Source organism: Parasteatoda tepidariorum, chromosome 8 (assembly GCF_982258835.1).
Source record: "Parasteatoda tepidariorum strain Cologne lab strain chromosome 8, Ptep-v5.0, whole genome shotgun sequence".
Taxonomy (NCBI): Eukaryota; Metazoa; Arthropoda; class Arachnida; order Araneae; family Theridiidae; genus Parasteatoda; species Parasteatoda tepidariorum.
In genome coordinates, this window is record NC_141762.1 from 9,716,414 (window position 1) to 9,730,755 (window position 14,342).

Here is a 14,342-nt window from a genome sequence, read left to right on the forward strand (position 1 = left end):
ACCTAGCAACGTGAGCGGCTCAACGCGCTGGCGATAAAGCTACATGAAAGAGTACAAATACTCACTTTGCCACTATTCCTGGTGTCTAACTGATATAACTAAACTGATCTACTAACGTAACTCCTAACTGATGTAGAAAATATATTTTGTGTGTTTTACAATTTTTTTGCGATCTGGTAAAATTTTTCTACGACCCGTTACCGGGTCACCGGTGATCTTAAGTATTTATAACTTGCTGCTTAATTTTTAATTTAGTAATCTGTTTCTTGTTTTGTTAATTGAAAAAGGGAAAAATTATTTATGTTCCAGAATTTGTATGGAGTCTATTTTTCCTCATTATTCATGTCATGTATTTTTCCCATGCGTGTATGCTAAGTATCTTTCTTCAAATGAGTAAAAAGTGTATTTTTTTCCCTAAATGAAACACTTTTTCTTAAATGTGTATGTTGAGAATTTCCCCCGAAAAAGAATGCTTTTGAATTTTTTCTTAAATTAGCTTTTGTATTTTTCTCAAATGAGCATGTTGTGTATTTTTTCCTAAAATAATACACTAATATGCTGTGTATTTTTCGGTATTCTTTATGTTGTGTGTTTTTTCCTAAAGTCATATGTTGGGTATTTTTCTAAATGTGTATGTTTAACTAAGCATTTAAACAACATACACTTTTACACAGGATGCAAGGACTGCAACTGATTTTTTTAAAATCCTCATTATTTTATTTTATTTTATAACCGTCTCTGAACAGCCGACTCAATTTAGGGTGTACGACTACTAATGTATAACCTTGTAATTTTGAACCCAATCCAGAAGACAAGGGAACTCCTGGATCAAGTATTGGTATATACGTGGAAGATTTTTTGATGGAACTAACCCGTATTTGTGTTACTTGGATGGGAAAACCACGAAATCCTTCCATGGTTATCCCAACGGGAAGGGTACTCTAACCCATGATCCGTCAATCACTGAAGATATTTTTGAGTCATCACTGTGGTCGGTGCGTGCCGGGTGTGGAATTCGTATAGACAAGCCATCTCTAGGATTCGAACCCGATTCACTTCATTTAAAGGCAAACGCTGTATCTCCTGAGCCCCCACAGCTCCTGAAAACATGTATCAAAGTTTGTTTTTATAGAACAGTGATCTTCGCTGACCGGTCAACGTAGAATAATTTAACGGTGGAACTCTGAGGGGAGGGGACGTTGATTGTTTACAATTTAGATTGTTATGATTTAATAATTTTAAATTAAATGTATTTAAACATGTCTTTAAAATAAAATATAGTTGTATCGAAAAATGTATATAAAGTGAGTTAACATTTATTTTAACTCACATAAGTTTAACTCATTACGCTAAATCAGTTAAAAACCAAATTATATTTCTTTGCTACCAAATGGTTTCATTTGGGGGTGATAAGAGACAATGACTCCCGAAGTATGATGCTTACGTCCAGTTTATTCCGCTTTGTTTGGTTGTTGTCACTGAAAAAACCCTCGCTTCCCACAGATAGGTTATCGGAATTGAGGTAGGGTTTTAAGTTCTGTGGTATCAATCTCAGGTTAACCTCTTATCCATGGAAAGTCGGATAAACCCGAGAGAAATACAACGCAGTAATTAAAATCATTTTAATATTCCTTGAGGAGCCCGATACCATTTAATAAGGTACCGGTACCTGACCGTGACTTAGAAACACTGTTATAGAAAAAGCACTGCATCAAGAACACTCACCAAACACAGTCATTATTTGTTCTTTTGAATCCTGGCCGGCTAGTGACGTCACAACACATGTATATTTTCCACTTAGTTCGATGGAGGGTTCCACAATCCTCAGAGCTCTGTATTTACAATACGGATCAATGGTATTCACAGCGAAATTCAAATCCAGGTGATTCCTTAAAAAGCCAGATGTATGTTTGAGGTTTAGGGCGGGAATCCATTGATACACTGGTTCGGAATTGTCTTGGAAAAACCATTTCACTACGAGTCTCAAATCGTTTTCATTGTAGATGTAATCGCAATCAAGTACTACAGGGTGTTCTGTTCCATTTTCCACCCAGCGGGGCACAGACAGCCTTCGTATTTCTGCTGCTCCGGTTTCTAAACAAAACATAAAAAATCTTGAATAACCTTTTCCCGATATTGTGCAGTCAGTCTGGCAACATTAATTAAACATTATGTTATACACTAGTAGACATGTTAAACTAATTGCTTTTAAGCGTTTAGTAACCACTCTCCCTGGGTTGCCAACTTTTTACGCTTTTTCTAAACAAATTTTCGAGTGGTAGCTAAGTTTATGTTTTAATGTATTATTTTTTTGTTAATTTAAATTCATTTTCTACACCACAACATATAAATGATTTAAAAGTTCATATGCATCGCCAGTTAGTTCCCAAACTGGCAAGGGGCCTCCCTGGCCGAGTGGTTTCGCCCACCAAACGCTGTGCAAAGCATGGAGGTAGCGGGTTCGAATCCCGCTGTTACCCTGGATGCATCTTCCGGCTATCCTTCTTATATGTCCTTCTATATGACAAAGCTCTATAAACCTAAATTAAGCACACAAGCCTGCAAATGTGAGTAATTACAATGAACAAATAAACCCAAACTGGCAAAACAACGCCAGTATGGTGACGCTTTTAAAATGTAAGCAACATTACCAAAAATTCTGAAAGTTTTGGTTTCTAAAAGAATGCATGCCAACTCTCAGTCTTTTCGAGAATGGATTTTTCAAGTGGAAGTATAACAGTCTATGAAGAACAAACTTGCTCAATAGCATATTTATATTTTGACCTGGTTGAAAATCGCTACTGTTAAGACTATTATGTTTTTATATATTTGTTTTAATTATTAATATGCAGTGGTGATCAAACTCATTTATAATTATAATTCAAAAAGTTTGATGGAATAACCATGGGTAAAATCGAGACGGAAAAGAGGACAAGCCGGTAGTAAAACCGTTTCACGTTTAATTTGTTCTCGGGAGGAGTAAATCTATTCTCTTCTTTACACCACTCACCAATATCTACTATTTCTGAGAAAAGAAGCAGTTTTATATCCATGCTTGTAATTATAAAAAAAAATCTCGGTAGTTAGAGAAATTGAATGTTTCTCGAAAAAATGCTAGAATGAAAGCTTTTCGTACCTGTCTGTTATTTGCTGTCTTGGTATATATACGCTTTCAGTCCTGGGGATAATGTGAGTTTCGCTACCACTTTAAATATGAAAATATAATCTTGTTAAAAAAAAACGAAAGAGTTAGAATGTGTAAATGTTTACCGTTCTGTTAATACATTGCAAAAAGCGTAGGATTTGGCAGGCCTGCTGTTCTTTAACCCCTTAACTCAGTGATTTTTAAAATTAAAAAAAATCACTTTTTTTAATGTAAAAAAACATACTTTAGAGCATTGTCTTTTCTTTTGGTGGACAATTTTGATATACCGCGCTTTTGTTCCATGGAAAAATGCTATATTTTTATTCTTGAATAAATAATTTTGTAGCTTACAATCCTATGTAAATGATAAATATCAATAAAACAATTTTTTTTCTTAGCTTTCACATTGTTATTTTCAATTCTCAATTATATTCGAGTGTGAAAAATTAAAGCAGCATAAGATACAATGTGACTCGAATTATGTTTAGTGTGTACAGTTTGAGCGCACTCGAATTAACTCGAGCGCACAAGTTAAAGGGTTAAAGAAAATGGCAAACTCACTTTTTATGGAGGCTCTGGAAGTGGTAATGGTTTTAATAAACTATGTAAAAACGACTGTGACAGAATATTTGTTACAATTTAATAATTTCTAATAAAATCTCTTTAACATATATATGCATTAAAATCTACTTATTTTAGTTTGACATTACTTAATAATACCAATATTAATCATAATTATTAATGTCGGCTTTTTATATAGTTAATTCAACACTAATAAATAATTTATAGAAAACAAATATTTATTGATAACATAAGCGTACTTAAACTTGCTACATTCACGTACATTTCGTATCGACGTTCTACAATTTTTCTTATATTACAAACCAAACAAACACCGCCGCTGTTGCCATTCCTAGCTTACAAATATATGCGCTTATCAATATTTGTTATCAAAAATATCTTGAGTTTACCAATAATATGCATTAAGTTTGGAGCAAATCATTATTTATTCCAAAATTAAAGCATATTATTTTATTTAGATAAAAAAGGGTCACACCAATACTAAATAAGCGTATACAAAGTTGTCAACCTGTACGGCTATTGAGAAACAAATTTTCTAGCGGTCGCAACATTATAGCGTTAAGACGTATTAAACCTTTAAATTAAAGTTTTAAAAAAAATTTTCCAATCTGCTACGACAAATCAATAATTAAAAAATATGCAGATGATATGATATTGTTAGTTTATTTAGCTATTAAATGTTTAAGAAGCTTAATTTTTAGAAAAGAATTCCAACTTAAATTGTTGTTTCACTACCTTTTTATTAAATCTTATTCAGCTACCGTACTAGTTGGCAGGTATGTATAGATTAGCATATTTTTATCTCCCCACCCAATTATTAGAAAAAATAAGGAAAATCAGTATCTATTCATTCTTGAGCAGTGGCTCAGGGGATAAAGCGCTCGCCTCCCAATGAGGTGACTAGGGTTCGATCACAGAGATAGCTGGTTGATTCGAATTCCGCACCCGGTTCGCATCGACCACAGTGCTTACATAAAATATCATTTGTGGTAGACGAATCATGGGTTACAGTTTCTCTTGCTGTTAGGCTAACTGCGCAAGGTTTTCATGCCTTTCCTCTCCATGCAACGCAAATGCTTGTTAGTTACATCAAAAGTCCTCCATGAAGGCAAAATTTTTTCAAATTGGTATTTATTGCACTTTACAATGAATTTTTTTAACTGAAAAAAAAAGAAATTTAATACTTAAGTAGATTCTGTTTATACCTCCTTTCTCATTTTCCGAAAAACTAATCAAATCGCTCCCCAAAGGTTCATATGTATTTAAGCTGCCCTAAAGATGATTAATAATCATATTGATGCCATTTAAAAGCTATTAATTCTCCCAAAATGTATTATTCATAATGAACTTACTTCAATGAACCCGATAAGAGAAAATAAATAACTCATTTTTTGGATATTTTGACAAAACACATGCGCGCATAGACATTTTGAAAATTAGAACAGTGAAACTAGATCGCTCAAAAGATAAGAGAGAACCTTATCAGTACGATCCTTTCTTTCCTGCATTTCCTTATCAATCGGCGATCTCATTATGCGTGTTTTGACACAGTATGCGAAGTATGCATCGTAAGTTTTAACGCTCCATTTGCATTTCGTTGAAGCCAATAACGAGAAAAATGAATTCTGAAGATAGAGATCGCATTAACAGGAATACCCCAATAAGTGAATCTGTCTAATGTTTTTGATGGTTAATGAATGCTTCTGAATAATGTAAGCTGCCTCATTATTTTGTTAGAACTCAGTTAATAACGTAATACACGTGAGTTTATGAGAGAGATGTGTGTGTATTGATATCACCCATCTATTGATTTTTGCAAATATATTTTGTTCAGATTAATTAGACAATTTCAAGTTCTATTTTGAATATTGATTGCACACATCATTTGACGTTGTAAATGTTATAAATGGAAAATATTACAACTTATTTCTAGCATAAAATATAATTTTTTATGAAAACTTTTCTGAAAATGGATTTTATATTTTATTTTCTGAAAGCTTATAGAATGCCTAATATGCTTATGGAATGCCTATTATGCTTATAGAATGCCTAGTACGTATTGGCTATTGGGCACCAGGGCCGCGAAGCAGCCCTCATCCCATCCATCATGTACCTTTTAAATTATGAAGTGATCCATTTTATTTTTTTATAACCGTCGTTGAATCCAATTTTTGGGCTTACGATTGCTAATGTTCAACCACGAGAGCCTTGTAATTTTGAACCCAATCCAGAAGACAAGCTAACTCCTGGATCAAGTATTGGGAGAAATTTGCCTTCGTAACCCCGTTGCCTTCGTAAAACTAACCAGCATTTGCTTTATATGGAGAGGAAGACCACGAGAGCCTTCCACGGTTAGCTTGACGGAAGGAAACTCTAACCCCTGATCCGTCTACCACTGAGGATATTTTGCGTCACCACTGTTGTCGGTGCGAGCCGGATGCGGTATTAGTATCGATCTTGGTAAACACATAAAATTATTTTTGTCTGCAATTGTATTTCAATTACATTGAAGAGCAATTTTTTTGTTGACATTTACAAGTACTTAATTTTACATACTTTGGGTTTTGGAATTTTGAATCCGAAATTAATTATGTTCCGAAAGCTACTGATTTTTTTCGAAATGATATTTCTTGTTTCTTTTTTTCCCTAATGAACGTGTAGGTTTATATACATACACATAACCTTGTCTGCTCTTTTGAAAATAATACATAAGACAAGAAACATATGACCTTAACGTATCTCATCAAAAAGTGAAGTTTTTTTGTAGCAATTCCTCCACCATTCCTTACGTAGCAAAGACGTGGGGGGGGGGAGAGCTTAGCATTCATCCAAGAGAATTTTAAAATATCCTGGTTAGGAATATAAATGAAACTGCATTAAAACTGTAGCTTGAACAGAGATAGCGATTGCAGATTTGAAATCAGCAAAGCGAAAATAACTATGATCAGTTCGCAAATTTTATGAAAAAGAAAAATTCCATTGTTATTTTCATATTACCACTTGCAATTTTTATTGGTAAATCTGCTTATACTTCTTTTTTATTTCTTTATGTATGTTGAAAATTCATAGATTCTTGAGTTTTTCGCTGATTTGAAATTTAATTTTGAAATCAAATTAATTCATGTTTCGTGACTGAATTAATGTTAGCTAATTATAGTTATTAGTAACTTAATATCTGTGAAACGATATGATAAACAGGGTCAAACTTCATCTATCGACCTGAGGCCTCACGTGACACATTAGCCCAGCCCTAAATAAATGTACCTATAGCTCACGAATCTAATTTTTAAAATTAAAGTTTGAAAAGAAAAAAAAATAATCGAAAGGAAAATTATAATTTGACATGCATTTTTACAAACACAAAATGAATGGAACGGCGTTATTTTTTTCAAGAAAGAGGATATCTAATTCATATTCTTTATAAAATAGCTATTAACCAAATTCTTCATTGCAATAATTCCGAATCCTACATTCGTAACTTAATCTAAATGAATCGTATAGTTTTACAAATCGCGTCACCAAATCAACTCAAAAAATTAAAATTACTCCTTTTTTATTTCAGAATTAAAATTAACTCTTTTTTTTATTTCAGTTTAATTTTTATTCATCTTACCCGATAACAAATTACAATAAAACTTCGATTTCCTTTTAAAAATGCTTTAATCAACTACTACAATTCATATAAACCCTCTCAAGTTCAAATGGTATGATACTTTTACTGAAAACAAATTGTAATCATATTTTACACGGTTCTAAAAATGATTATTTTCTAATGGTGTTAATGGTATACTACTCATATCTTTGTTTTCACATTCGGATTCATAAAAAAACTTTTTTTAATATTGCCACTTTAGTAATATTGCCACTGGCCCTGTCCGGTGCGACGGCCCGCCATCGGTTGACTCCCAATAGCTTGAGGTCCTTTTCAACGTCGTCTATCCATCTTGTAGGTGGTCGTCCCCTACGTCTCGTCCCTTCAATTGTGGAAAAAGTCACAAGGCAGGGACGGCATCAGAATTTCTGAAGAGGTGGCCCAGCCACCTAATGCGTGATGCTTTAATAGTTCTCACAATGTCGGTCCCACCGAATTTGTCATATTTTTTGTAAATTTCGTGGTTGTAAAGAATTCTCCATACGTTATTCTCTTGAAGAGATCCAAAGATTTTCCTCAAAATTTTTCTTTCAAAAATTAGCAGTTTTTCCTCCTCTGTTTTGCTTAGGGTCCAGCACTCACTTCCATACGTAGCTATAGGCCTGATTAAAGTTTTGTAGATGTTTAACTTTGTCTTCACACTGATGAACTTGGATTTCAGTTGGTTTCTGAGGCCGTAGAAACTTCTGTTAGCCATGGAAATTCTGTTATTTATTTCGATTTTCAGGTTGTTGTGGCTAGAGATCAAGGTTCCTAGGTACTTGAACTGGTTAACAGTTTCAAAAGAGTAAGTCATTATCTCCAGAGGAGATCGATCAGGAGTTTTATTTGTTGCGATCAAAAACTTGGTTTTGTCTGCATTTATAACTAGTCCCATCTCCTTCGCCGCACTCTCAAGCGCTACAAAAGCGTCAATGACTGAGCGTTTTGTTCTCCCAACTATGTCGATATCATCAGCAAAAGCGAGTAGTTGGACAGTTGTAAAGATATTAGTTTGAAAAAAATTTTCAGAGCTAAAAAAACATTTTTTTTGTAGAATTTTTTCTTAAAAAGAATGTTTATTTCAAAACATTTGAGTTTAAACAGAAGGAAATCATATACTTTTTTTAACATTGAAATGGATGATATTTCAAAAATAATAATTATTACATATTCATTAACATTTATAATATTGATGAAGTTGAACATAACATGCTTGAATGAACACGACAGAACTTGCTTTTCAGTTTCTGTCAAAATCACCTGATGTCCTATAAAATATATTTTTATGTGTTAAATCATTTGATTAATTCATTAGAAGAAAAATAATAGTTTACCAGCATGTTTCACGTGTTTCTTGTGAATTTTATTAGACGTAGTATTTCTGTGGATTTTGTACTTCTGAGAAGCTTCTGCAATCGACATACCACCAGCAACTGCTTGCAAACATTGTTGCAGCTTTTCTAAAGTGTAATCAAGGTAATTTCTCGTTCGAGGTATTATTTTTATAACGTCTGACAATTTTTCTGTCGAAAAAAAAACGAATGAAACTTTGCACAAAGTAGCCCCACAGTGCATTTTTTTCATTTTCCGTTTATTTGTTATTAATTTTAAATTTTTTTAAACGCTAACATGATATAATTGTTTATTAATGTATAAATAAAAAATTTTGCACTTACGACACTTGTTTTATCAACGTCTTTGCATTTCACAGCTAAAGTTTCCACGCTCACTTTTCGACATCCGACGTCCTCGAAAAATTTTTGACATTGGATGAACGAAACACACTCTGAGATTGCTTTAAAATTCGAAAAAATGTTTGTAGTAATAGAAGAGACTTCTATCCTCAAATTCCACACATTTTTAACGTAAAATAAACATAATACTGAATAGCAGCACTTGAAAAATGCCAAATTCGAATTTGCACAAAGTAGCCCCGAATGACGGTATAAGAAAATAAAATCTTTTTTAGCTTATAAAAAATTAATTTACATTTTAATGCCATTTTTTGGTGGTAAGTATATTTACCACGATCTATTAGGAACTTATTGACTTTTATTTTTCTTTATTTATAAAATAAATTTTATAAATGCTTCAATCTTCAAAAGGAAGGATGCATTTTATAACTTTTATACGTTTTTTTTAAAACTAACTGATGGTTGCCAATTTTATTCAAACGAACTTCAGGAAAGCTGAAGTTATTAACAAATGGAAAGCTGAATTAAAAGTGGTAAAAAAGCTCACCATAGACTTCAAAAATTGGTGGTAAATATGTTTACCACGGCTTTAGAAAGGGTTAAGGTATCTTAATGAGGGAACAAAAATAGCCATAAAGATTGATAGTTTTGAGATATTATTGGAATTCTTCTTAAGTTCCTGGAAATTACAAATAATTTCGTAATTTCTTTAAAAAAAAAAATCGAATTGCGATCGCTATGTTTAAAACTGTCTCTGGAATTCGTCTATTTCAGGGATTCCACTTACAACTAGAAGTGGTAGAAACTATTTTTTATTTTCATATAATTAATCGATTAAATTTTAAAGTCATAACTATCACCATAACAATACATGTTTAAAGGGAAATGAAATTTACATTCACCTTTAATTGTAAAATCAAAGAAATTTGTCCCTAATACATATGACGTATACGATTCATATATACGAGAAATTATTTATTCATATTTTTAAAAATTCATTGCTTGTGTCAGAGAAAAAGTTTATAAATTTACAACACCTAAACCTAAGTGAGCTTGAAACAAACACAAAATAATGAAATAAATTTAAAAAAAAAACTAATTTACCAAATGAATCAATCTTAACTTTCGAAAATTATACGAAATTTAATAGTTTCGCACAAACGTTGTCCTACGTTTTGCAAAATATTTTACAGAGCGGTAGACATTTTAAAACAAAAGCTTTCCTATTATTTGGTAATTTTGCCAACATTTTAAAAGCTCAATCACGAAGGAGCTAGAGCAAAGTAGTGGTGCATGTGCCCTTTTCAATAATTTAAATGTAAAGGTACGGGAATTAAGTTTAAACGTTTAAAAAATAAAACATCCAAACATAAACTTAGCTGCCACTAATAAGAAGTTGGCAGCCCTGCAAACGGACGGATGTATTTTATGAAGATCTTATCTAGATTTCATTAATCCTTTTTTGATATTCCTTACATATTTAAATAATGGCTTTTAGTGGTTGATAAGCAAATTTTTTTTAAATTTTATATACTTACTAAATGCATACCTACCAAATTGTAAAGTCGCTGAAAAAAATTTTACAAAGTGGTAGTAAAACAACAAATAAAGTTGGAATTGTTTTTTAAAAATTAAACTACCTAAACATTTAAGAGCTAAATAAACTAACAAATAAATTTTATCTACTTATTTTTTAATTATTAATTTGTCGTGGTAGGTTGAACAATTTATTTGAAACTTTAAATTGAAGATTTAATGGATAAAAACTCTATAATGTTGCTACCACTGTTTTTTCCCAACGGTCGCGCAAGTATGTAAATGAAGTTCATTACTTTTATTCATATCCGTTTTTTATGTGACTGATACAAAAATTAACAGATTCACTTTATAGCGTTGAAGTATGTTTAAATGATAATGAGAGAGCTTCAAAACGTCTACAATTAAACATAGCGATTCAATGTTAGCTATCAATTTTGATAAAAGAAAAACAGGAAAAATGCTGCACATGATACATTTATAATTCTAGTATCTGACAATTTTCTACGACTTTATATGAAACCCACTTTGTTCCAGACGTTTTTAAGTGAGACTTTTAAAATACTTTAGGCTTTAAAGGCGAGGCTTAAAGGTCACCGAAATTCTAAAAACGTTAGTTCTTAATTGACTACCACTCTGTAATATATTTTGTTGAAAGTGAAGTAGTTTGCAGCAGTGCCGAAATTATCTAAGATATTTATACGTTCGCAGGGGTGCGAACTTCAACGCTTTTTGCAAATTATATTATTGAATGATAGAGAAGTACGAATTAAAACTTACAGAATTTTTCGGTAATTTCACCTGCATTTTAAAAGCTTCACCACGAGAGAGATGCAACAAAATAAAACGGCTTTTCTTATAAGTTTTAGAATTATATACAAGTAGTGGTGCGAAAAATAACTTTAAATCAAATTGATGAAAAGAGGAATAATACAGGACAGCATAAACTTAGCTACCATTAGAAGAAATTTTTTCCAGAAAAACGTAGAATGCTGGCTGGCCTGCATAACTGTAAGAAAGTGGCGGATTACCTGAACCTTTATTTAGAAATAGTAGTAAGTGAAAAACAATTAACTCGAATATATTAAACCCAGTAGCATATCTTGATGATATATATGATGAATAAATATAAATTTGTAATAATTAATTAATTTTCAATGATAATATGACTATGATTAACCCTTTCGAGCCGATTGTCACAAATACGTGCCAGCATATAACAGTATCAATCAGGGTAAAAAGATAAAACTGGTACTCAAAGTAATTCTTTAGCAGTTTATTTGTGGGAGGAGTCATAATTGTTTGATTTATTTAATTCACCATTACTTTGTTCAAAATAAAACTATTTAGTTATACTTTGAATTAATATTGATTATATATATGATTAAACTAACAATAATTAAAGTAAAGGCAAAGTAAGTCTGTCAAATTAGAAACGACTACATTTAAGTTACCGTTTTTTATTTAATTACGTCGTGATCCTGATTTTGTACGAATGCTTTTTTGAATCACCCGTCCCCAAGGGGTTAAATAATGATATAAATGAAATGATAAATACAACTTCATGAAAACAATTTATTAAAATATTTATAACATAAAATCAAATTTAAAAAATAAAGAATTTTAAATTAAAATATAAACTTACCTACCACTAGAAGACATTTTTCCAAAAAGTGAAGAGAATTGGTAGGCCAGCGTTTAAAAGAACTTTCAGTAAATTCGTTATGCTTTCAAATTGCAATTGTTTCCGACTTTCTGTGATTAACTTATCCATATGCATACCTGTCAACTTTTACGCATTTGGCGTAAAATTTTATTTCTATACTTAAAGTGGTAGTAAAATGTATGTTTTCTATATATCCCTTGCATTTATAAATTGAATTTATAATCTTTTAGACTACCACTACTTTTTAAAAAATTAAGCATTCATATTACTATGCAAAAGTGACGTGTCAGTCCGCATAAGCTTCTTCTAAATGCAGCGTGTGTTTCTGCCTAAAATTGTAATTTATATTCCAGATTACTACCACTAAGGAAAATCATCCTCGAAAGGATTAAAAGCTGGCAAGTAATTTTTACAAATCCGATAGTGTTTGTCGCCGAGGAAAAAAGAAGTTTGTGTAACTTTACTTCACAGGCTGTAAATTCGTTTCAATGATAATAAGACAAATTAACCCTTTAATGGGACATTTATTTCTAGTAAAAGTAAATTAAAGTATTTTTGGAATTGAAATTGATATAAGAATAGTAACTGATGTGAGAAAAAAACTCATTTAGCTTATAAAAAATAAATTAAAATTTTAATGCCATTTTTTTTTTGGTTGTAACTATAGTTACCTCGACCTATTAGGAACTTACTGACTTTCATTTTCCGCTATTTATGAAATAAATTTTATAAATGCTACAAACTTCAAAAGGAATTATGTATTTTAAAACTTTGATACGTTTTCTTAAACTAACAATTCGTTACCAATTTTATTCAAACGCACTTCAAGAAAGCTGAAGTTATTAACAAATGGAAACCTAAATTAAAAGTGGTAAAAAAGTTCGCCATGGACTTTAAAAATGGGTGGTAAGTATACTTACCACGGCTTTAGAAAGGGTTAATAAGACATATTGAATAAGGTAAACTAAATAGATTAACCCTTCGACGCAAATGGGACACCGGTGTCCCTTTTATATATTTTTTTCTGAGGCTCTAATTCCCACCAAAAATATATTTTGGTATTTTTTAACTGTAAAAAACAGTCTAATAGTTACTAAAAACATGTTACGTTATCAAAATTGTATTTTTACTAAAATGCAAAATCCAAAAAAAGAATTTTAATTTTTTTCTTCCATTTTGTTTCAAAATTGAATCAATAATTGAATTTGTAAATTAATGATTTAGATTAAAATAACTAATAAAAATAACGTTTAGATTTAAATAACTGCAAATTTGAAAAATTATTGTTTGGTAGTGAGACGTGTTTGGAAGATTTTACCTTTAATGCAGAAAAAGACACCCGTGTTTCATACGGTATTTCATAACCATAAATTATTCAAATGTTAGATATAAAATTTTTCACTTATTTTGAACTAAATTAATACAAAATAATGATAAATATTTTTAACAAAAAAATTATTTAGTTATACAAAAATAAATATTTTGAAAAATGTTTTTAACAAAAATTCTGCATCAAGGGGCTAATACTGAAATATAGTGAATCAACTTACCCATCATATTCATAAAAAACGTGAAAATTGCAGCATACAGAGATGTATGATACATTCTTAATTTAAACATTCCTGGTATTTGAAAAATTTTTATACACTTAAAAAATACTTCAAGTTGAATCGCATTTTTCCAAATTGCAATAAATTCCTTACTCGGAAATATTTTAAGTAGATTTTGACAAATCCGCACATGTTTGCGACAGAGAAAAAGTTTATAACTTTACGCCACGGGCGCCAAAATAAGTTTAAATGATGGAAAATCACATGGGCTGAGAAAAAGACGGTGGATTTATGGAAGATATGTAGGGTAAATTTGAAGGCAGCGCCGCCTTACAAAATCAATGGACTCACTTCAAGAAATAACTGTTATTTAAAATAACGGATATATTTTTGGAACTAATTTGTATGAATAATAAATCACTAGTAAAAAGGCGTAATATGAGGGAAATGAAAACGAAATTAGTATTTTGTTACGACGGAGATAAAAAAAAATTTAACGCTAAAAATAAATTTTTTAAACGTCACGAACGTACTT

General features: G+C 31.2%; 1 protein-coding gene across 1 annotated transcript in view; it reads right to left on the bottom strand.

The window, feature by feature from the left end:
• Nucleotides 1-14,066, bottom strand: part of LOC147805274 (uncharacterized) — a 29,602-nt gene extending 15,536 nt beyond the window's left edge. Inside the window, exons 1-2 of the mRNA XM_087149807.1 lie at nt 13,808-14,066; nt 1,726-2,094 (exon numbers count right to left, since the gene is read on the bottom strand). Of these exons, the coding sequence (XP_087005933.1) occupies nt 1,726-2,094; nt 13,808-13,877 (439 nt within the window). The 5' untranslated portion in view covers nt 13,878-14,066. The remainder of the gene's footprint in view (nt 1-1,725; nt 2,095-13,807) is intronic.
• Between the last annotated feature and the right edge of the window lie 276 nt (nt 14,067-14,342).